At 41.2% G+C, this 25,971-nt stretch overlaps 1 protein-coding gene across 2 annotated transcripts; it reads right to left on the reverse strand.

Annotated features, from left to right (window-relative positions):
* Positions 1-1,175: 1,175 nt before the first annotated feature.
* PTPN6 (protein tyrosine phosphatase non-receptor type 6) lies at positions 1,176-25,108 on the reverse strand. Of its 2 annotated transcripts, none has more exons than XM_075258598.1 (16): positions 24,610-25,108; positions 18,824-18,946; positions 16,479-16,673; positions 7,280-7,460; positions 4,998-5,111; positions 4,753-4,866; positions 4,316-4,412; positions 3,911-3,990; positions 3,544-3,693; positions 3,293-3,427; positions 2,657-2,811; positions 2,257-2,324; positions 1,990-2,141; positions 1,807-1,883; positions 1,590-1,715; positions 1,176-1,296 (listed from the first exon to the last, which is right to left on the reverse strand). In XM_075258598.1, exons 1-15 carry the CDS (start codon positions 24,615-24,617, stop codon positions 1,595-1,597), a joined length of 1,770 nt encoding a protein of 589 aa, XP_075114699.1. In that variant the 5' UTR covers positions 24,618-25,108; the 3' UTR covers positions 1,176-1,296; positions 1,590-1,594. The 2 variants fall into 2 exon arrangements, with proteins under 2 accessions (XP_075114699.1, XP_075114698.1); XM_075258597.1 differs by having other exon boundaries at positions 1,577-1,715.
* Between the last annotated feature and the right edge of the window lie 863 nt (positions 25,109-25,971).

Below are 25,971 nucleotides of genomic sequence, written 5' to 3' on the forward strand. Positions count from 1 at the left end.
CTTTATAAAAAAAAAAAATTCAGATACTTAAAATGAAAAAGTTTCCTGGTTGTTTTTGTTCTCCAAAACGGTTTCAGCGCCCCCGAGATCTGGGGGTGACCTCGTGTGTCTATAGTTAAAGGCCAGGCTGCAGATTAAAGGGATTTCCTGGGACAGGGATGGCAATGATCCATGCAGCGGATTGGAGGAGAAAGGAGCGCAGTAGGGATGGCTCCTCCCCCTGGTGGAATTTTAGGTGTTTTCCTTGCCAATCTGGCCATTCAGGCCTTAGACACAAGATCTTACGAATAGGTTATTTGGGTGGGAGTAGCGGGATATAGGCCGAGCGGGTCCAGGAGCGGACACTACATTACTACTGGAGGGAAAGTAAATTGTTCTGTACAGTATGGCTAGCAAGGGGTGAAGGATGGCTAGTAGCCAGGACAAGTGGAGTAAGTGTCATGGACAAGTCCCTGAACCTACCAGGGAAAACAACAATATCGCCCTTTAGAGAGACTTCACACCTGCAGATTTGTAGCAGAAACCTCCGACTCTCCCATTTAGGTCCATTGGATTTGCAGACGGTCGTGTGATACAACCCCAACCGGAGGGAGCGGAGTTACTGAAACTGTCGCAACAAATCTTCCGAATGGGAACTTACTCTTCATGAGAAGAGGTGTGAATCAGGTCCAGGCACTCATGGTTTTTGGGGGTTAATTAAAAAAATTCCTCCTTAGCCCGCCATAGTATTATATGTAGCCGTGTTTTGTTCCATCAGAGTTGGCGGTTTAGTTTTAGTTACGTCCATGCATATCACAGATTTAGTGCATTTGATAAACCTATTACTGTCCCCTGCACCAGCGGAGGGCGCTCTTAATACAGGATGAGGCTGCGCCTTGTTATTAATTCGGTGCGCCCTCACGTTTAGGCACAAATTCACACCAGGTCTTTTCTGGCACAGATTTATACAACAACTGTGCATATGGGGAAGACTATTGGAAAAAACAATGAGACTGGCATAAGCATGATGATGATGATGGATTCCCACTGCTACAAAAATCACCCTACTGCCTGCTTCCAGAGCCAGGGGGCGCCCTCACACAGGGTGTCAGGTGCGTGGCTCACTTCCCTAATACATCAGGTGTATAGAGGGCCGGCAGCTGCTGCGTGCAGAACACTTTATTAAATTATCAGTAATTTCACATTATTTCCTAACAAAACTGACGGGGCTGTACGCTGAGACTGGGCGGGGGCAGGGCGGTACTGGATTGGGTGCCGGTGCGTTTGGATGCTGATGGAATACTGAGGAGATCCGACCTGTCAGAAAAGAAGAGAAAATGTGAAGAGGTGCCGTGGTCTGCAACGTAATGAGTAATGCTTGTACTTAATGATTTGGCCATTAGAGGGCGCCATTATCCACGTGCAGAGTGTATACCCATATACAATGAAGCCAATACAGTCTATAGAGATATGTATCCAATCTGATGTGTGATACTCTGCTGAGACATTGTATCTAATCCCGTAAGACACTAAAATGAACCTCCCCTTTAAATATAATGGCAGCGGTCACTGTTTTCAGTGGTTAAACTCCGCCTACCATTTCCTCCTGCCTCCGTCACTTCTTCCTCAGCGAGGTCCGGGGCTTCTCCCGTTCCGATGACACTTTTTTGTTAACTTTTTCTTTTTTATCTTTCTTGGCGTTCAGATTTTCGTAAACTGTTCCTTCATCTTTAGGCCTAAAACATAGCAGAGGTGGGGCGGGTCGTGAGCGCACGCGTGTACGGGGCAGGGGGCGGCGTTACCTACGCGAGGAGACGGCCATCTTACTTGGAGGAGCTCCGTGTCACCTTCATCTTGGCCAGAGACAGCCCCAGGTTTCCATATTCCGATTCGGCTGGCTTTTTCTGTTTGGGAGAAAAAGTCATTAGAATTTTTAGAAGAGGCAAATTTTTCTAAATCCATAATGGCGAAAGTTTAATATTCTGTGGAATTCATCCGCCTCTCGCGTACCTCTAGCGCCTGCAGCTTGTGTTTGGCCGAGTCGATGTACTGGGCGATGGCGGCGTAGATGAACCTGTACTGCGCCTCCGTCTGCACCATCCCCGAGCGCTGAGACCGCACCATCTGGATGGATTTCTGCACATCGATGTCGCAGTCCAGACCTGTAGGGGGCAGAGCAGGACTTCATCTACCTGTAGCCACTACTACTAGCTATAAGCGTTGTCTAATGCTTTACACTGCAGCACTGCTTGTTCTCGGACCAGTTTTCCCTCTTACCTTTTGTTTGGATGGTGTCAACCAGCATGTCAATAACAATGATGGTCCCGGTGCGGCCAATCCCGGCACTGTGAATGAAGCAGAGGGGGAATGACGTAGTTCCGGCTACCATGGCCTATTTCCGGCTTCTTACAGTTTATCTACAGCTCTTATTACATTTACACATCTTCTATGGATTTAGTGGCAGATCGTGTTTAATACTCCAATCACATCCAAAGCTGCATTCAAAATTCTTCCGCCTTCCAGGAGGAATCTGTCAGAAAATCCCTAATAACATCACATTAGTGCCTAGTCCGTGCAAAGACCATAAGGAGGCAAGTGGGGAAGTTCAGACGTCTACGCAGCTCTGGATGTGACTGGAGCACAGGGGTGTTCAGAAACGTGACGCTTGTGACATTACCTGCAATGCACAATGATGGGTCCGGCTCCAGGAATGCTCTCTTGTACGCGGTTCACCTCCCCTAGAAAGCTCAGGACCCCGCCAGGGTCAGCGGGCACGCCATGATCCGGCCAGCTTAAGTATTGGTAGTGAAAGATGTCCCGGGTATTGTTAGGCTGGAAATACACAAGACCCAGTCATGATGGGGGCACAAACTATCGCCAGACACTGAACAGCTAAAATGGAAAAATTAAGCAATTGTGAATACTTTCAGGAAAAAAAAAAAAAAAATCTGCCGTTTTGTGTATGCAGCTCCTATGCAGAGCTCTATGCTTCCATGGCTACAGACTACAAAGAAACCCTCAGTGTAGTCTGATCCTACAGTCCTGTTGCAGCAAGAAGAAGGGTAAATGGCAGGGGACTGACAAGGGACTGCAGACCAGACCATGGAGACACATAGGTCTGTGTAGAATCTGAATGGTTGGGAAGTTGTGCATCCTAAATTTACAAAACAATTTGCAAAAAGTTGCATACATATAATCTGAGCAACACACAAATTGCAAATATTACATTATTTTATACATTTTAGGGGTCAATTTGTTGGTGTCTGGGAAAGCTGGGTGATACCTGTACACAGTGATGAAGCCGTATACTCACATCCTTCAGACAGGACACCCGTAGAGTCCGGATCTTGTACTCCATGGCTTCATGTTCTGAAAGAATTTCGACCCAGAAAGATCCAAATTCCTTCCCGTCCATCCCGGGGTCCGGCCAGTAGGTGACACATTTGGTCTAGGAATGATAACAAGGGCATGAAGGAAAGTCAAAATACAGAAGACGAGTCAAAGCCAAGTGCAGCGGAGCGACGACATCTGCCAGGGCCAGCTCAGGACAACGAGAAGACTCACCCGCCCCTTCTCGATCTCCTTGGTGGTCATCACTATGACTCGGCTGTTCTCCTGCCAGACCATCTGCCAGAAGTCTCCAGTGGTGGACGCCAGACACCCCTGACAGGCAATGAAACGTTTGGAAGGCTGATCGTCCCCAATAAGTTGGTTCTGAGAAAGAGAGAAACATCGGGAATTTGGTTAAAATCTGAAATTGGCCAAAATTTTTGAATTTTCAGGATCACAGAGGAAAAAAGGTCAACACAGAAGACGGTTGAGGAATCCTCGATGTCCAATCTATCAAAGTCCCACCAATATCTAAAGACCTTCTGATGTTCTTCAGACACTCCGAGTTGGTTTCTTACCCCCGTCTACCCAAGGAACTTACCGTCACGTAATTGGCATTGATATAATCTGAGCCTATGACGTTTTGGTCTCCACTCTTTAGTATAACTCTTGTGTGGTCAACTGGAAAGAGAAGAAGGTAAAAGTGGGTAAGAACTGAGAGCTTAAGGAGGTATCAGCACCAAATAAGAGGTGGGACAAGTCCTTACAACACCCAAAATACTACTTGGTACATGTCAATTCATTGAGTGCCCCAGTCGGTGTCGGACTGAGGGTTCCTTGGGCCAACCGTCCAACAACCCCTAGGGAGTTGACCATACTCTAAATTTGGGTGGCCCACCAGAGGTTACTGGGATAACATGACTATTCCAAGACGTATATGGGGTCATGCCCCTAAAATTGATATATACATAAGAGGTGGTGGCCTGGGATTTCGGGATATACTCACAAGGAAGGATGTTTTTGTATCGATTTTTGCTTTTATTTTCTACCCTTTGACCTTCTGTCCTCTCGTACAATAACGTGGCTTCCTGTTTCTGAAGAGCCTGTAGAGGAGAGAGACACGACGACTAAGAAGAAGCCATAGTATGAGGGGGCGGATGAATGAGTGTATGACTGACACCTATAGGAGCTGCAAAGACTGGAGCCGAAATGTGACAATATGACAAAGGGGAGGGGTCAACATAATAATACAAAACTTCTACCATCCAAACATTTGCAAGAATTGAGTCTTAAGGGACTGTCCATGACTAGATACTGATGGCCTATCCTAAGGGTGTCGGGTGGAGGACCTCAGACATCCTAAGAATAGGCCGGTCTTGGACAACCCCTTTAAGACAAATTTTTGAATTTGTTTTATAGGTTAGTAATCCATCAACGACTTACATCAAACTCTTCCCAGAATCCCGCCTTCGAAGACTCTTCTCTTTCTGTCTTTTTGTCTAGTTCCTTCATACGACTCTCGATGTCAGCTGCATTGACCCTGGTGGAGTGGTATGGCTGGAGAAAGTACAGAGAGGGTCAACTAGATACAGAAGACCAAGGACAACCAAGGTCCACACTATGGAGGAGACGGTGCAACAATAACACTGCGGATCTCCATACATGACAAATAGAGGTTCTGATCTCACCTTCCTCAAGTACACACAAGCACCGGAAACTTCTTCTATATGAGTCTTCTTGTAAGATTCTATAAGATCCGTGAGGGAATCAAACATTTTATCACCCAATGTATACCGCTCACCCTATAGAGACGATACATGAGGGACAAAGATAACAGTTATATACTTGTACATAGGAGCAGTATTATAGTAGTTATATTCTTGTACATAGGAGCAGTATTATAGTAGTTATATTCTTGTACATAGGAGTAGTATTATAGTAGTTATATACTTGTACGTAGGAGTAGTATTATAGTAGTTATATTCTTGTACATAGGAGGTAGTATTATAGTAGTTATATTCTTGTACATAGGAGGTAGTATTATAGTAGTTATATTCTTGTACATAGGAGTAGTATTATAGTAGTTATATTCTTGTACATAGGAGCAGTATTATAGTAGTTATATTCTTGTACATAGGAGCAGTATTATAGTAGTTATATTCTTGTACATAGGAGGTAGTATTATAGTAGTTATATTCTTGTACATAGGAGGTAGTATTATAGTAGTTATATTCTTGTACATAGGATCAGTATTATAGTAGTTATATTCTTGTACATAGGAGGTAGTATTATAGTAGTTATATTCTTGTACATAGGAGCAGTATTATAGTAGTTATATTCTTGTACATAGGAGTAGTATTATAGTAGTTATATTCTTGTACATAGGAGGCAGTATTATAGTAGTTATATTCTTGTACATAGGAGTAGTATTATAGTAGTTATATTCTTGTACATAGGAGTAGTATTATAGTAGTTATATTCTTGTACATAGGAGCAGTATTATAGTAGTTATATTCTTGTACATAGGAGCAGTATTATAGTAGTTATATTCTTGTACATAGGAGTAGTATTATAGTAGTTATATTCTTGTACATAGGAGGTAGTATTATAGTAGTTATATTCTTGTACATAGGAGTAGTATTATAGTAGTTATATTCTTGTACATAGGAGCAGTATTATAGTAGTTATATTCTTGTACATAGGAGCAGTATTATAGTAGTTATATTCTTGTACATAGGAGGTAGTATTATAGTAGTTATATTCTTGTACATAGGAGGTAGTATTATAGTAGTTATATTCTTGTACATAGGAGCAGTATTATAGTAGTTATATTCTTGTACATAGGAGGTAGTATTATAGTAGTTATATTCTTGTACATAGGAGCAGTATTATAGTAGTTATATTCTTGTACATAGGAGTAGTATTATAGTAGTTATATTCTTGTACATAGGAGGCAGTATTATAGTAGTTATATTCTTGTACATAGGAGTAGTATTATAGTAGTTATATTCTTGTACATAGGAGTAGTATTATAGTAGTTATATTCTTGTACATAGGAGCAGTATTATAGTAGTTATATTCTTGTACATAGGAGCAGTATTATAGTAGTTATATTCTTGTACATAGGAGCAGTATTATAGTAGTTATATTCTTGTACATAGGAGCAGTATTATAGTAGTTATATTCTTGTACATAGGAGTAGTATTATAGTAGTTATATTCTTGTACATAGGAGCAGTATTATAGTAGTTATATTCTTGTACATAGGAGTAGTATTATAGTAGTTATATTCTTGTACATAGGAGTAGTATTATAGTAGTTATATTCTTGTACATAGGAGGTAGTATTATAGTAGTTATATTCTTGTACATAGGAGGTAGTATTATAGTGGTTATATTCTTGTACATAGGAGTAGTATTATAGTAGTTATATTCTTGTACATAGGAGTAGTATTATAGTAGTTATATTCTTGTACATAGGAGCAGTATTATAGTAGTTATATTCTTGTACATAGGAGCAGTATTATAGTAGTTATATTCTTGTACATAGGAGGTAGTATTATAGTAGTTATATTCTTGTACATAGGAGTAGTATTATAGTAGTTATATTCTTGTACATAGGAGTAGTATTATAGTAGTTATATTCTTGTACATAGGAGTAGTATTATAGTAGTTATATTCTTGTACATAGGAGTAGTATTATAGTAGTTATATTCTTGTACATAGGAGTAGTATTATAGTAGTTATATTCTTGTACATAGGAGTAGTATTATAGTAGTTATATTCTTGTACATAGGAGTAGTATTATAGTAGTTATATTCTTGTACATAGGAGTAGTATTATAGTAGTTATATTCTTGTACATAGGAGTAGTATTATAGTAGTTATATTCTTGTACATAGGAGTAGTATTATAGTAGTTATATTCTTGTACATAGTAGTGATTCCTGCACCAGTTTAATGTTTTTTTTTACCTCACACATGATCTTGATATGGGTCACTCGGGGTTTGCCATCTTTTGCATCAGCTGTCAGGACAGAGATCACAAAATCTCCAGGTTTACTACGACTCTCTCTGACAAGGAAGGTCCACGGCTCCCCCTTCTCTTGTAGTAACTTCTCTGCATCTGTACCAGAGAGATAGCCATGGTACCAGCTATGGGAGGACAGAACATACATATAAACATCTCATTCTATATACACTTCTCTATAGACATAATTCAGCCCTTTACATTTGGTTTGACAGCAGGGTCTGTAATGTGACAGTCTAAGACTCTTCCACCTATCCAGCATCACTCACAGTGCACTATTACTCCTGATGTCCACTAGTTGGCGCTCTATAGAAGCAGAAATAGATGCCAGTGGAAACCAGCAGGGATAGTCAATAGTTCTTAATAAGTAGAATGCAAAGCAGAGTAAAAATACCCAAAGCCGATAACAATACAACCAAATATAGCCGAGATCCAACATCAGCAAAAGCGGCAATAAGGTCATCACACCCTAGTACGGGCGATAAACCAGAATGTCATCGTGCTACATTTTCACTGTGAAACCACTTGATAAATGAGTAACAAGCGATGGAAATGTAACCAAAATATTACAGTACATGGCCCCATGAGAGGACGCCTGTCCGGTGACTAATAGTAACACAGAAGGGTTTGAGACCAGGGGGAAAACTGATGGGACATGGACCCCCAGTGCTGGGTGACAGGGGGCTACAACAAGCCGCACTGTCCCAGTCAGGACCAGTCCCTGCCCCAGGAGCTGACAATCTAATTCCTCATCATAGAAAGACTAAGGACAATCTCACAGGATAACGTTTAATATATCAGAATGTTTTTGGAGATTGGAAAGAAACCAGAGACCCTGCATAACTTGCCCCAGAATGGGGAGAACATCCAGGGTGGCAGGATTAGAGCCCAGGACCCCAAAACTACAGGGGAACATCGCTAATCATTGGGCTTCTTAAGCAGAATAGTGAGCGCAGCTCTGGAGTATAATACAGGATAAGTAATGTCATGTATGTACACAGTGACTGTACCAGCAGAATAGTGAGCGCAGCTCTGGAGTATAATACAGGATAAGTAATGTAATGTATGTACACAGTGACTGCACCAGCAGAATAGTGAGCGCAGCTCTGGAGTATAATACAGGATAAGTAATGTAATGTATGTACACAGTGACTGTACCAGCAGAATAGTGAGCGCAGCTCTGCAGTATAATACAGGATAAGTAATGTAATGTATGTACACAGTGACTGCACCAGCAGAATAGTGAGCGCAGCTCTGGAGTATAATACAGGATAAGTAATGTAATGTATGTACACAGTGACTGTACCAGCAGAATAGTGAGCGCAGCTCTGGAGTATAATACAGGATAAGTAATGTAATGTATGTACACAGTGACTGCACCAGCAGAATAGTGAGCGCAGCTCTGCAGTATAATACAGGATAAGTAATGTAATGTATGTACACAGTGACTGTACCAGCAGAATAGTGAGCGCAGCTCTGCAGTATAATACAGGATAAGTAATGTAATGTATGTACACAGTGACTGCACCAGCAGAATAGTGAGCGCAGCTCTGGAGTATAATACAGGATAAGTAATGTAATGTATGTACACAGTGACTGTACCAGCAGAATAGTGAGCGCAGCTCTGGAGTATAATACAGGATAAGTAATGTAATGTATGTACACAGTGACTGCACCAGCAGAATAGTGAGCGCAGCTCTGGAGTATAATACAGGATAAGTAATGTAATGTATGTACACAGTGACTGCACCGGCAGAATAGTGAGCGCAGCTCTGGAGTATAATACAGGATAAGTAATGTAATGTATGTACACAGTGACTGCACCAGCAGAATAGTGAGCGCAGCTCTGGAGTATAATACAGGATAAGTAATGTAATGTATGTACACAGTGACTGCACCGGCAGAATAGTGAGCGCAGCTCTGGAGTATAATACAGGATAAGTAATGTAATGTATGTACACAGTGACTGTACCGGCAGAATAGTGAGCGCAGCTCTGGAGTATAATACAGGATAAGTAATGTAATGTATGTACACAGTGACTGTACCAGCAGAATAGTGAGCGCAGCTCTGGAGTATAATACAGGATAAGTAATGTAATGTATGTACACAGTGACTGCAGCAGCAGAATAGTGAGCGCAGCTCTGAGGTATAATACAGGATAAGTAATGTAATGTATGTACACAGTGACTGCACCAGCAGAATAGTGAGCGCAGCTCTGGAGTATAATACAGGGTAAGCAATGTAATGTATGTACATGGTGACTGTACCAGCAAAATAGTGAGCGCAGCTCTGGAGTATAATACAGGATGTAACTCAGAAGATATACAGTACAGTAATGCTAAGTATTTTCAATGTTACTCAATATTTTCTGGATTTATGTAATGTTGGGTGTAGTGGGGAGACACAGGTTATTGGATGCTGGACATTCTATCCACAATGCACCTGCTTATCAGAGGCCATATTAATATTCTGCATGCTTGCACCTGTTGTAGTACCACACAGCATGGTTTGCATTTTGCACAAGAGGATTGTGTGGTTGAGATGTCAGAAGTCACATGATGGAAACTTCAGTGACAAATTATTTCAAAACAGAGCAGAGAATTTTCCAACCGCAAGAAGGAAGCTCAGAGGGACATAGCGGTACATGGTATGGGTGGAGAGACGAGGAGGGAAGAGGAAGGGGGAAACTGAGAACAAAGACTGGTGGCAGCCGGGGCCCAAAGTGAGAACTGTCAGTGCAGAAGATGGCAATATGTAACAGTACTTATGTATATAACATAGACTGATGGGTATGATAGAAATATGAGATAGATAGATAGATAGATAGATAGATAGATAGATAGATAGGAGATAGATAGATAGATAGATAGATAGATAGATAGATAGATAGATAGGAGATAGATAGATAGATAGATAGATAGGAGATAGATAGATAGATAGATAGATAGATAGATAGATAGATAGATAGATAGGAGATAGATAGATAGATAGATAGATAGATAGATAATAGATAGATAGATAGATAGATAGATAGATAGATAGATAGGAGATAGATAGATAGATAGATAGATAGATAGATAGATAGGAGATAGATAGATAGATAGATAGATAGATAGATAGATAATAGATAGAAAGATAGTAGATAGATAGATAGATAGATAGGAGATAGATAGATAGATAGATAGATAGATAGATAGATAATAGATAGATAGATAGATAGATAGTAGATAGATAGATAGATAGATAGATAGATAGATAATAGATAGATAGATAGATAGGAGATAGATAGATAGATAGATAGATAGATAGATAGATAGATGATAGATAGATAGATAGATAGATAGATAGATAGATAGATAGGAGATAGATAGATAGATAGATAGATAGATAGATAGATAGATGATAGATAGATAGATAGATAGATAGATAGATAGATAGATAGATAGGAGATAGATAGATAGATAGATAGATAGATAGATAGTAGATAGATAGATAGATAGATAGATAGATAGATAGGAGATAGATAGATAGATAGATAGATAGATAGATAGATAGATCTGTGAGGTTCTGGTGTCACAGGCCCTTTAAATGATCACCCCCATTTTGTAGATCCATGGAGAAATCTGAGTTGGGACCCCGGTTTTGGAGACATTTATGGCCTAACCTGTGGATACGTATGACTATCCCCTTGAAATAGACATAGCAGATCCATCAGCAGCAGCTTACTGATGGTTTCTATATTGGACTTTTCCCGCTTCCCGCTCTCCCATCTGCCGCGCTCACTACAACTTCCACTATTCTATTTTCCGGACGGTTTCATCATCTTGTCCTTTATAATACTCTCCGTCCATCTTTGATTTATCGGCCTGGCATACCTCGCCACATGAGTCATTTCTGATTCTGGGAAAGCTGGGTGACTGGGTGCAATGTTAGCCGATTGATGGTGACCTAGCTTTTCTAGAGAAAGATATAACGTAAACTTCCAATTACCAGTCATTTCTTGTGATATAATCTACCAGCCGTGGCCAGTTCTGACCCTCCCAGCAGGTTACTATAATAAGCCGTATACTGTGTATATAACTGTGATACCACATCCTTATTTCATGAGATGAGAATGGTAACGTGACAGCAGACCTCATCCTGTACCCAAAATAGCACCACATCACCTCTCTGATAAGAGACTCCATACTACAGAGTCTGCGAAAGTTTAAGGGGCACTCCTACTACATATAACACTCCTGGAGACATGTCATGTTGACTTGAGAGCTGTGTATAGATCTATGTGATACTGTCTGCTGAGCAGGATATCTAAGCCTATGATGTGTGATACTGTCTGCTGAGCAGGGTATCTAAGCCTATGATGTGTGATATTGACTGCTGAGCGGGGTATCTAAGCCTATGATGTGTTATACTGTCTGCTGAGCAGGATATCTAAGCCTAAGATGTGTGATACTGTCTGCTGAGCAGGGTATCTAAGCCTATGATGTGTGATATTGACTGCTGAGCAGGGTATGTAAGCCTATGATGTGTGATACTGTCTGCTGAGAGCTGTATATAGGTCTGCGTGATACTGTCTGCTGAGCAGGATATCTAAGCCTAAGATGTGTGATACTGTCTGCTGAGCAGGGTATCTAAGCCTATGATGTGTGATATTGACTGCTGAGCAGGGTATGTAAGCCTATGATGTGTGATACTGTCTGCTGAGAGCTGTATATAGGTCTGCGTGATACTGTCTGCTGAGCAGGATATCTAAGCCTAAGATGTGTGATACTGTCTGCTGAGCAGGGTATCTAAGCCTATGATGTGTGATATTGACTGCTGAGCAGGGTATGTAAGCCTATGATGTGTGATACTGTCTGCTAAGAGCTGTATATAGGTCTGCGTGATACTGTCTGCTGAGCAGGATATCTAAGCCTATGATGTGTGATACTTTCTGCTGAGCAGGGTATCTAAGTGTTACGGTTCTGTGCGTATATATAAAAATAATGTTTTTTGCAACTACAGAACCGCCAGACTGCAGGACACTGCAGTGAGGTCCACAGGCCCAGATGGGCGGCCGCGTGCCAGTACCAAGCAGCAGTATGTCGAACAGGGAGTAATACACATGCACCAGTTGACTTCACTGGGTGAACGCGTTAGAGCAGCTACAATGTGAACAGGCTGCGACGAGTTTGTACTAGTTGACTTCACTGGGACAATAGCTTTGTGCAGCTTCAGTGTGAACAGGCTGCAATAAAGTTTTACACCAGTTGACTTTACTGGGTAACTGTGTTTGTGCAGCTTCCTTGTGAACAGGCTGCAATGGAAATTACTCCAGTTAACCTCACTGGTTAAAAGGTTTGTGCAGCTACCGTGTGAATAGGCTGCAATAGAGATTTACACCAGTTGACCTCACTGGGTAAATGGTTTGTGCAACTACCGTGTGAATAGTCACTCCTGTCAGCAACACAAATGGCTCCGCACAGCTTGGGGCTACAACACAAGTAGACAGTGACAGATAGGCTAGCTAAGAGACTAAACCAGCTGGAAGCCCCACCGGCTGGTACAGAGTCCACTGCACCGAGCCGTAGTGTAGGGCTGCCAGTTTGGGACTTACAGGTCTAAACTCACAGTGCCAGGAGAAGCTAAGGTAACCTCAAACAGAGGCCCAGCCTAGCACCCTGCCTAACTACTGGTAGCAGCCTGGAGCTACTGTCCTAACCTCCTGTCTCAAGTGTTTTTAGAGAAAGTGTGAGCACCGGGCGGGGCATCGACTCACACCTTATAAAGGGAAGTCCCCGCCCATCAGGGGCGGTGGCCATGACCTCATCGGTCATGCTCAGTAGGGCCACAATGGGACTTAACCTCTGAGTGACTCTGAAATGTCTGAGCATGCTCAGTGGGAAAAAACCTGGACTTATACTCCAGTCGCCTCACTGTCCGACGTCGAGGGCGACAGTTGGGTTGTCTCGCAGGTGGCGCTGTACGCCTGAAGGCAAACCTGCGGGAACCCATCCTAACACTAGCCTATGATGTGTCATACTGTCTGCTGAGAGCTGTATATAGGTCCGCGTGATACTGTCTGCTGAGCAGGATATCTAAGCCTATGATGTGTGATACTGTCTTCTGAGCAGGGTATCTAAGCCTATGATGTGTGATACTGTCTGATGAGCAGGGTATCTAAGCCTATGATGTGTGATACTGTCTGCTGAGAGCTGTATATAGGTCTGTGTGATACTGTCTGCTGAGCAAGGTATCTAAGCGTATGATGTGTGATACTGTCTGCTGAGAGCTGTATATAGGTCTGCGTGATACTGTCTGCTGAGCAGGATATCTAAGCCTATGATGTGTGATACTGTCTGCTGAGCAGAGTATCTAAGCCTGTGATGTGTGATACTGTCTTCTGAGCAGGGTAACTAAGCCTATGATGTGTGATACTGTCTGCTGAGCAGGGTAACTAAGCCTATGATGTGTGATACTGTCTGCTGAGAGCTGTATATCGGTCTGCGTGATACTGTCTGCTGAGCAGGATATCTAAGCCTATGATGTGTGATACTGTCTGCTGAGAGCTGTATATCGGTCTGCATGATACTGTCTGCTGAGCAGGATATCTAAGCCTATGATGTGTGATACTGTCTGCTGAGAGCAGTATATAGGTCTCTGTGATACTGTCTGCTGAGCAGGGTATCTAAGCCTATGATGTGTGATACTTTCTGCTGAGAGCTGTATATAGGTCTGCGTGATACTGTCTGCTGAGCAGGGTATCTAAGCCTATGATGTGTGATACTGTCTGCTGAGAGCTGTATATAGGTCTGCGTGATACTGTCTGCTGAGCAGGGTATCTAAGCCTATGATGTGTGATACTGTCTGCTGAGAGCTGTATATAGGTCTGTGTGATACTGTCTGCTGAGCAGGGTATCTAAGCCTATGATGTGTGATACTGTCTGCTGAAAGCTGTATACAGGTCTGCGTGATACTGTCTGCTGAGCAGGGTATCTAAGCCTATGATGTGTGATACTGTCTGCTGAGCAGGGTATCTAAGCATATGATGTGTGATACTGTCTGCTGAGCAGGGTATCTAAGAATATAATGTGTGATAGTGTCTGCTGAGCAGGGTATCTAAACCTATGATGTGTGATACTGTCTGCTGAGAGCTGTATATAGGTCTGCGTGATACTGTCTGCTGAGCAGGATATCTAAGCCTATGATGTGTGATACTGTCTGCTGAGAGCAGTATATAGGTCTCTGTGATACTGTCTGCTGAGCAGGGTATCTAAGCCTATGATGTGTGATACTTTCTGCTGAGAGCTGTATATAGGTCTGCGTGATACTGTCTGCTGAGCAGGGTATCTAAGCCTATGATGTGTGATACTGTCTGCTGAGAGCTGTATATAGGTCTGCGTGATACTGTCTGCTGAGCAGGGTATCTAAGCCTATGATGTGTGATACTGTCTGCTGAGAGCTGTATATAGGTCTGTGTGATACTGTCTGCTGAGCAGGGTATCTAAGCCTATGATGTGTGATACTGTCTGCTGAAAGCTGTATACAGGTCTGCGTGATACTGTCTGCTGAGCAGGGTATCTAAGCCTATGATGTGTGATACTGTCTGCTGAGCAGGGTATCTAAGCATATGATGTGTGATACTGTCTGCTGAGCAGGGTATCTAAGAATATGATGTGTGATACTGTCTGCTGAGAGCTGTATATAGGTCTGCGTGATACTGTCTGCTGAGCAGGATATCTAAGAATATGATGTGTGATAGTGTCTGCTGAGCAGGGTATCTAAGCCTATGATGTGTGATACTGTCTGCTGAGAGCTGTATATAGGTCTGCGTGATACTGTCTGCTGAGCAGGGTATCTAAGCCTATGATGTGTGATACTGTCTGCTGAGAGCTGTATATAGGTCTGCGTGATACTGTCTACTGAGCAGGATATCTAAGCCTATGATGTGTGATACTGTCTGCTGAGCAGGGTATCTAAGCCTATGATGTGTGATACTGTCTGCTGAGCAGGGTATCTAAGCCTATGATGTGTGATACTTCCACACAGCACCATGTAAGGCTGTAATGTATAGAGAGTTAAAGATTTACTAGGACAGTAATATTTCCCTGTCCAAGGTGCGGCGGCTCTTGTGGTTACATAAGATTTGCATTGTCACAAATCCCCGTGCCATGAGCCACAGCACCATGTACAAAGGGGAGGGGCTGACTGCAGCAGCCAATCAGATACTGGGGGTCTATAAGGACATACAAGAAAAAAAAGCAAACATTGTGATTGGTTGCCATAGACAACTCATAGATAGTATCTGTATAGTGAGATCACGGATCAATAATGATTACACCAACTGACCCCCTGATATAGCTCCCCCTATAGGCGCAGCATGTGCTTACATAAATCTGCTCTCACTGGGTTTACTGAAAGGGTTAAACATACAAAAAAAAACTTCAAAGAAATTAATAAAAAAATAAAAATTAAGGCAAAAAATATAGCGATAATTCTGGATTAAATATAAAGAATTAGTCTGAATAATTTATCGATTCATTTACTACAAAATGAATGAATTTAATTAATTTTGTAGTAAATTAATCTATAAATTAATGACACAAATTAATTCTTTTTTACTATAATTACGGTTTATACTGATTTAATAGATGTTATTCATGGCTGTGAATGATTGATACATGTAAAATGAGTCCCCAAAATCAGCCGTGACCTGTGGGGCGACCTGACATTAAGTGTTTAATTTTCCTGCAGCGCCACCACAGGGGGAATTAAGTATTACACAGTGTCCATTGACATGAATAAGTTGTGTGTAACACAGGACAGGACAGGTCCTCCAGAGAGTGAGAGATGCTCTTTATCAAAGATGGCTACCAGAAACATGACCTTGTTGCCCAATCTCTTAAAGTGCTGTAGAAATAAGAAAGCTGTTCTGTGATTGGTTACTGTGGGCACCGGGGTTAGATGATCTGAGACCTATTATTTCTTACTAGATTGTCCCTAAAATATCCACCCTGGTGATAACTAATATGGGCACATTATCACTCAGCTTTTCCAGAGCCCTGAGTAACTAATCTGTTATAGAAGCTTTTTATTCCGGAGTCTAGGAAAGCTGGGTGACAGTCCCTGTGGTCACAGGATATACAACATGGCAGAGGCTCACCGCTCGCTGGTGGGGTCGGAGCAGTTCAGGGGGTATTTCAGTGGGATGATCGTTCCATCGGTGTCCTGTAGACAGTCGTGTTGCTCTGTGTAATACTCCACCAGTTCCGTCAACGTTGCAAACTGTTCTCCCCCATACAGGTCATAGTAATCGCCCGTGTTCTGTATCCGGATGTGGGTCACGGAGTCCTCCAACCTAAAGGGGGCAAGTCCATTAGATTAGCCAATCCTGTTCTTAAACACTCTGTGCTGCTGGAGGACACTGTGACTGGCCTCCTGCGACTATCTCCCTTCCCCTCGTTATATTAGGGCAAGGTAAGCTCACATCTCTCCTGAAATACTCTGTGCTACTTTGATGCAAAGAATAATCTTATTCCTGGCGATAACATCATCACACAGACTTGGCTGTTGCAAAATCTTCAGATTGTGACCACCAACCTCTCAGAGAGCGCCGCTCGCACAGGACGCCTGGAACATATATAGACGCACTTCCCCATTATGTGCAGGAAGTGTCGCCGCCATCTCGATGGGAAACGCAGAATGAAAAAAATTGCAAAAGAGGAAAAAGTGGGAAGACAAAACAGCAAAGTATGGCTATGTATCTGCCTAATACGGGGAGGATTTACCGTCATCTAAGCTTGGCAGACTATAATAGTACTGTAGTGTAATAAGAGGATGGCGAAATACGTAAATCCATCCCAAGATCTCAGCACTGGCGATATGGGACAACCAGCAGTAATAACTGATAACAGAGAGCAACAGCTAGAAATCTGCCCCTGGGCCCCCAGCGGTGGTGTATACCAGGGCCCGAATACAACGTCTGCGCCTCCTCTTCTGTTGCTTGCAATGTCATACAGCCCATCTGATACTGGGCGCGTCCATTTATGTAGTAATCCCCTCCATGATCTATCTATCTATCTATCTATCTATCTATCTATCTATCTATCTATCTATCTCCTATCTATCTATCTATCTATCTATCTCCTATCTATCTATCTCCTATCTATCTATCTATCTATCTATCTATCTATCTATCTCCTATCTATCTATCTATCTATCTATCTATCTATCTCCTATCTATCTATCTCCTATCTATCTATCTATCTATCTATCTATCTCTTATCTATCTATCTATCTATCTATCTATCTATCTCCTATCTATCTATCTATCTATCTATCTATCTATCTATCCATCTATCTATCTATCTCCTATCTATCTATCTACCTATCTATCTATCTATCTATCTCCTATCTATCTATCTCCTATCTATCTATCTATCTATCTATCTATCTATCTATCTATCTATCTCCTATCTATCTATCTATCTATCACCTATCTATTATCTATCTATCTATCTATCTATCTCCTATCTATCTATCTATCATCTATCTATCTATCTATCTATCTATCTATCTATCTCTTATCTATCTATCTATCTATCTATCTATCTCCTATCTATCTATCTATCTATCTATCTATCTATCTATCTCCTATCTATCTATCTATCTATCTATCTATCTATCTATCTATCTCCTATCTATCTATCTATCTATCTATCTATCTATCTATCTCCTATCTATCTATCTATCTATCTATCTCCTATCTATCTATCTATCTCCTATCTATCTATCTATCTATCTATCTATCTATCTATCATCTATCTATCTATCTATCTATCTCCTATCTATCTATCTCCTATCTATCTATCTATCTATCTATCTATCTATCTATCTATCTCCTATCTATCTATCTATCTATCTATCTATCTATCTCCTATCTATCTATCTATCTATCTCCTATCTATCTATCTATCTATCTATCTATCTATCTATCTATCTATCTATCATCTATCTATCTATCTTCTATCTATCTATCTATCTATCTATCTATCTCCTATCTATCTATCTATCTATCTATCTATCTATCTATCTATCTATCTATCTCCTATCTATCTATCTATCTATCTATCACCTATCTATTATCTATCTATCTATCTATCTATCTATCTATCTCCTATCTATCTATCTCCTATCTATCTATCTCCTATCTATCTATCTATCTATCTATCTCCTATCTATCTATCTATCTATCTATCTATCTATCTATCTCCTATCTATCTATCTATCTATCTATCTATCTATCTATCTCCTATCTATCTATCTATCTATCTATCTATCTCCTATCTATCTATCTATCTATCTATCTATCTATCTCCTATCTATCTATCTCCTATCTATCTATCTATCTATCTATCTATCTATCTATCTATCTATCTATCTCCTATCTATCTATCTATCAACCTCCTGGGCATCCTCCATCAGTATCACAACCGATGGTGGACTGACCTGACAGATAATGAAAAGTCTTCTGGCCTCTTCCGGCTAGGACGCACAAGAAAACTGCCATGGACTCCTCGCGCTTTCAGCCGGGCCTCGGCCTCCAAGCCAGTTATGTCTCGATGAAACCACCTGGAAATATAACAGAAATTATCCCAAAATTTATAGATAATTCTATTGAAGGAGAAGAAAGACGGGAATAAAGTCACATAAAAAAGTGTGTGTAGAGGATTTGGATCAATGTGTCAGGTGTTCTCAATAAGATATCGGTTTATTGATCTGAGGAACATCCTACGTTTTTCTCGATTCCAAGTAAAATTTGTGATGGTGACTACTTGGAAGCGTCGGTGGTTACTGTGCACGTGACCGGACGGCTGCGCTCGCACTGTATGACATGTCCTCTGCTGTCATAACAGGAAATAAGATGAAGTCTGAAAGAAGAAGTGGTCCATAGGCTAACACTTCCTGTCACTTTTCATCTTGCACTGTGTACACTGGAATAGGGAGGGTCGGCCATCGGGGGGCGGGATTATAATGGCACCATTGAGAACGGTAGACACAGATAAGCTCCTCCCCTCTCTCACTGCACGTTACTGGGCATGCTCACAACACTCTCCGATGTAAGGGCCCGATAATAAGCAAATTTCTGAATTCACTTGGACGATAATAGCGCAAGATAATGGCTGACCCCGAAATCATGAAATATATAAGAAAGTACTTCTAGTTTTTCCATTGACCTGGCCATACGAGGGCTTGTTTTTTGTTTTTTTACAGAAAGAGTTGCATTTTTCAATGGCAGAGCCCTGGTGTGCATGTAACTAAAGCAATGACATTATAGATGCATCAATTTTTCTATTTTGGTTTATGACATAATTTTTTTCTTTAGATGTTAATTTTTTTTTTCTGACATACATCTTTTATAGCTTCACTAGAGGACTTGGCCATGAGACGATTTCAACATGGCTTAGATACTATTTCTAGATACTTCACTTTACTTTGCAGAAGTTTTTATAGCCAAAAAATGAAGTGGTATTTTTTTTTCTTACTAACGTCTTTCTAATAAAACCATTTAAGTCAGTTCCTACAGACAAAATTCCAGATACAAATGTTCTTCCTTTTTTCATTTTTACACAAAACTGTAGATTTTTTTTTTAAATGTAGATTGTTTGCTCCATATACAGTGTTGGCCAAAAGTATTGGCCCCCCCTGCAATTCTGTCAGATATTAATCGTGTTCTTCCAGATAATGATTACAAGCACAAACTCTTTGGTAATATCTTCATTTATTTTGCTTGCAATGAAAATACACAAAAGAGAATGAAAAAAAAGTCACATCATTGATCATTTTACACAAAACTCCAAAACTGGTGCGGGCAGAAGTATTGGCGCCCTCAGCCTAATACTTGGTAGCACAACCTTTAGACACAATAACTGCGCACAACCGCTTCCGCTAACCAGCAATGAGATTCTTACAAGGCTCTCCTGGAATCTTAGACCATTCTTCTTTGGCAAACTGCTCCAGGTCCCCCCTGAGATGTGAAGGGGGCCTTCTCCAAACTGCCACCAAGAGATCTCTCCACAGGTGTTCTAATCCATAATCTTAATCCATTTCAACTGGCTGCAAGTGTGATTTAGTTATTGCCACCACCTGTTAGGTGCCTCAGGTAAGTAACAGGTGCTGTTAATTACACAAATTAGAGAAGCATCACATGATTTTCAAACAGTGCCAATATTTTTGTCCACCCCCTTTTTATGTGTGGTGTAGAATTATATCCAATTTGGCTTTTTGACAATTCTTTTTGTGGTTTTCCATTGAAGACAAATTAAATGAAGATAATAATACCAACGAATTTGTGATTGCAATCATTTTCTGGAAGAACATGAGTATTATCTGACAGAATTGCAGGGGTGCCAATACTTTTGGCCAACACTGTATGGCCCCATATAGAGCTCACAATGTACATTTTTTCCCTATCAGTATGTCTTTGGAGTATGGGAGGAAATCCACACAAACTCCTTAGCCGTATTATTCTACCCCACCCCTAAATAATACCTATGATCCATTGTCTGTACTCCAAAATGGTGGCAATAAAGAAATAAAATATATTTTATGAAAAAGAAATCCTCGAACTTCTACATTACTGGGAAAATAAAAAAAGAAATGAAAAACTACAATCGCTGCTGTGCCCTGAAGGCTGTATCATGTAATAGGGGCCCAAAATGATGCCACAATGATACACCTTGCAACGGAATAAATAAGGCCTCAAAGAATGAAGAAAATAGTCAAGATTGGATTGTTCGGTGAACTCCCCGACCACATCCGCCATAATAGTAAGGTGGATAACAGCACCTTAAATATGGTGCCTGGTCTGGAGATGAGCGGGCACCATGGCCATCTGGTCTCCTCTGTTTTACACAGCAGAGACCCGACGACAATGCCCTCGATTGGAGTCCTCTCTGATCATGGACATTAATCGATCAAATGTGACCAAGGAATCTGATCACTAGCAGTTTGTGGGTGTTTGCATGTTCATCCGGATCGTTGTCCCATGGTGTGAGCTCTCGTGGTGACAATCTATCTCCGTGATAGCCAGGAGTCTATTAACCCTTTCCCAACATCTGCCATAATAGTACGGTGGATGGCGTGTATTTAATTGTGACAGCATTATATTATACAGCGGAGAATTGGTGACAATGCCTGCAATCAGTGCCCGTACTGATCTTGGGCATTATCATCCTCACAAGGGTGCCATTTTTCCAGCGGCACATTTTGGGGTGGGTCACCAGCCCATGGAATGAGATCCAGGTCTGGCGTTCCATTGTCATGAAACTATTGTAGGCTCCCAGGATTGTATGACATTAGTTTCTATTACAGGCTGCCAGTATTTTATAAAGCTTTGCATTAATGATCAGACCCTATACCCTAGGGGGTAGAAAAGTAACTGTAAAAAAAAAAGTTAAAAATTTTTTCAAAAGCATTAAAAATCCAAGTCACCCCCTATGTCACATAAATAATGTGAAATACGTACACATTAGGTATCTCTGTGTCTGAACGTGCTCAGTCTACATACTTATTTTTCCCATACGGTAAAATATGTAGCAGGAAAAAAAAATAAAAAATAAAAAGAGTCGAACCGACGTTACATTGCCACAATGGTGTAAATAAAAAGTACAAAAAAAAAAAAAGATGCCTTGTGATCCCCCATACACAGAAATAACAAAGTTTCAGATGTCTGAGTATGGCAACCTATTTTATAGAATATTAAATGGTACCATTAAAAAGTGCAATTTGTCCTGCAAAAGTAAAGGCCTTATATGGAAAAATGTATGGCTTTTGGAAAGCAGAAGTCAAAATCGAAAAAATGCTTAAACTCTCCCCGGCCTGGTATTACTTTGCTTCCATACTGTGCAATGAAATTGAACGGATTTTGCAATACAAACCCCCAAAAAGGTAGAGATGAAAAGTGAAACTTGCCCCAAAAGAGACGCCTTAGGCAGCTCCATACACAGAAATAGACAAAAGTTTCTCATGTAAGATTTTTTTAATTTTTCAAAAAGTTTTGGATTTTTGTTATCGTGTTAAATTATAAAAAAAAAAACCTATATAAATTTGGCATTGCTGTAATCATGTTGACCCGCAGAATACCATGACATGACATGAATACCGTAAAAACAAATCCCATACAAAAATGGTGCAAATGCAGTTTTTCTCTAATTTCACCCCATTGTGATTTTTTTTTGCAGCTTCCCAGTACGGTATATTAAATGGTACCAATAGGAAGAACTAATTTTCCTGCAAAAAATTAGCCCTCTGAAAGCTCTGAGAACAGAAAATTGCGGCAAAAAATGTATTGCTTTGGAAGTTTGGGAATAAAAATGAAAAATGTAAAAAAAAAAAATAAATTGCTGCAGCCGAAAGGGGTTAATACCCGCGCACGTTATCGCTTTGACCTGTTGCCATCTTTCATATCAAAGGGAAATTAGCTTTGCATTTAAGAACAAGTTTTTAATCGAAAATTCAGAGTCCCCCCATAGAGCAACATGACCATGTCTCCATTCAGATGTCTTCAGAACGAAGGATGTTGACCTCCATTTTAGTGATCACTGGGTCAGAGATGGTGGTGGTGGAATAACCCCATTCAGGAACTCACTGCTGATTTTTCTTGGAGGAGGAAGGAGGGAGTTGTCCCGAAAGAAACTGAACTAAGAATGAAAAAGTTTTGGGAAAAAAATAGTTGAAAGGAGAAAGATGACCAGTGCCACGACGAACCTAGATAATCAAAAGAGTCCTCAAAAAGTTCCTGAGAAGCTTGGAGATCCAAATAGAAGGTAGGACCATCTGAAGGATCAATGGTCATCTGGTCAGACGCACTGGTGGTCATGATAATAATGTCGAAGAGATCAGAAAGGTCTTATACCTTCAAGGGTGGATTTTGCCTTCTTCTCGAACACTGGGGTTTGCAGGTAAAAGTTGAATTCCACCAATTAACTACGTCACGCAAACATTGACTAGTGACTTCCTGTATAAAAGTCTTACATATGTTTTTTAATGGGCTTTTTGAATAAGGTAGAACCCTAAGATGGTCATTGACACCTTAATACTTCATCGGTATCACTGAGCCATAAGCCCAACGTCAACCGGTTGGCACAACTCATCCTTTGGGAAAAGTAATGTCTTCTGATTGGGAGAAACAAAGTTGTCTGTCTGTAGAAGGTTCTATGTAAGATTTAAGCTACCCTCCGGTATGGTATCTACGAGCACGATGATTTTGTATCCTGTGTATCAGGGAGTATACGGAAACATTAAAGACATGGCCTAAAGCTATAAAACTATTACACTTTCAACCCGGGTAAATTCTTCTTTGTCGTAAGGGAACATGAGACAGTGGGCATGTATGTCTCGGTGTGGTTTGTGGGTGTCTATGTGGTTGTTGGGTTGTGATTAGTTTTTGAGAACCTTGCATATAGACTTTTGCATCTTATCTAATTTATAGGGCTCAAAAAATTGCATTGTAGATCCAAGAGTCCAGGCAAGGTATAAGAAGCAATGGGTAAGGGGTAGGGTTGGAATGGGATCATGGGAGCCCCCATATCTCCTACAAGGGTGTTGCATGGCACAGTCCACTGTGATAGACAAGAAGAACATCTCATGCAGGTATATGATAAATTGAGTAGATCATAAACTAGGCATTATAGAATTATGGACCAAGCAAGTCAAATAACAAGGACTATTTATGATAAGCCATAAGAAACGATACCCAAGACTATCCGAGACATATAGAGCAAGGTTTATAAGGGAGAGGTGCCAAGTGAGGAACAGGAGAACCTGAACCCAAAGTTGATGACGTCTCCAGGACCAAGTAACGGACGACAAAGATTCAGGGTATCATCTTGCAAGCAGTAAGACAAGCGATAGTTGACCTTTCTCAAACAGAGACTCAAGTCCGGCCCATGGTTCTCAGAAACTCTGACCACAACTGATAATCCTGGATGCCAAGACTGTGAAACCTTAGAATAATGTCTTGTGTGTGGCATCTACAGCCAAGAATCAAGGGTAAGTAGGAACGTCAGAGTCGGTTCCAAGCAATTGTTATCAAAAATACCAAGGTTCAACAGAGATGTCTCGGAAATTCTTGACATGCTAAGAAGGTTTTGTAGGACCAGATGAGGAATTGAGGTCTGAAGGTATCTTCTAATGTAGACAAGAAACTGGACAATCTCAAGAACTTGGGGATATACAGGAGAGACAGAAAGAAAAAGGCAGGAAAGACAAGATTTGATCAACGTTCTCCTCACCTAACCATCTCCGAAGCCTTGTCCTGGGGTCTTCACGTGTGGTGTGGTGGCTTGTTGTCAGGGTTCTTCCTCTTTTTCTTGCCGTCTCTTGATCCCCCCCCCCACCCAGCCAACTTTCACTCACATTCACCTCTTTCCCACAGCGTACTTATCTCGAGGCTTTTCTCCTATCAGTGTCACGGGGCAGATCTGTCACTCTATCACTCCTCTAGACTTCATTGCCCCTTGCGATATGTTCTCACTTTGCAAAAAAAAAAAAGGAGTTTTCTTTTCTGCCTCAGTTAATCCCTCTCTCGCTCTCTCAAACAGGAAGCTCGCTTCTCTAAAGCTTCTACTTCTCATTTTTATCTGTGCACCTCAGACTCATTGTGTAAGCTCAGCTGCACAATACTCACAGCTACGTAAACTTGCAAAGTGTAAGGCCCAGAGGCCCCAAACGTACAGGTGGGGACGGGTAAATGGTGCACAGAGACGTGGCTCAAAGTCTAAGGTGCAGTCAGACGGGAGATTCGGGTGCAATCGGAGAATAATACCTGGTCTATCAGGTGAGAGGCTTGTCTGATACAACCCACAGGTAACCAGGCAAAGCCTCCTCCCACACAAAGACTGCAATGTAAGGGAGGGAGAGCGGGGCAAGACAGAGGACAGGACAGCAAGAATACAGGGAAACTGTGGCTCTAGAACAGGGGGCGAAAGACTGCAATGCAAGATCTAGAAGAGAGAACAATTCTGCAACTTTCTAATAAACTTTGTGTTTCAGTCTCTCAAAAAGTTCAAGGTTTCTGCTTGTTGTCAGTGAAGGAAAATTCAACTTTACATTCAGGGTCTGCAAAAGCCTAAAAGTCCAGGAAATTGGTGCTGATATTAGGACAGATCAAAATCCTGCCCTGAATCTGGAGGCAAGGAAGGGAGCAGGACAAGGAAAAAATAAGTCCCTGATCTTACCATGAATTCTGCGGCTGATCTGCCCCAATCACCTGGATCTGATCAGGAAGTATACGCCAAGAAAATACAAACTGATGAAAAAGATCTTACAATCTGCAGTGCAGGTCGCAGGTGGGCGCATCACAGATATCGGGGAAATATCATTCACTTGTCCTGGACCGAAACCCCCGAGCAAATCTGTACATCATAAATGTGATCTTCAGCTGTAGTTATATTCTTGTACATAGGGGGCAGTATTATAGTAGTTACAGTGTTGGCCAAAAGTATTGGCCCCCCTGCAATTCTGTCAGATAATACTTGTTTCTTCTAGAAAATGATTGCAAGCACAAACTCTTTGGTATTTTCTTCATTTATTTTGTCTTCAATGGAAAACCACAAAAAGAATTATCATAAAGCTAAATTGGATATAATTCCACA

Source organism: Leptodactylus fuscus, chromosome 10 (genome assembly GCF_031893055.1).
Source record: "Leptodactylus fuscus isolate aLepFus1 chromosome 10, aLepFus1.hap2, whole genome shotgun sequence".
In the NCBI taxonomy this organism is placed as follows: Eukaryota; Metazoa; Chordata; class Amphibia; order Anura; family Leptodactylidae; genus Leptodactylus; species Leptodactylus fuscus.

Coding starts and splice junctions, on each gene's coding strand:
- PTPN6 (XM_075258598.1), bottom strand. Junction 16,674..18,823: donor GACTTTTCATTATCTGTCAG/GTCAGTCCACCA, acceptor TGCCCCCTTTAG/GTTGGAGGACTCCGTGACCC. Junction 2,812..3,292: donor GGGTGTCCTGTCTGAAGGAT/GTGAGTATACGG, acceptor GTGTATTTCCAG/CCTAACAATACCCGGGACAT.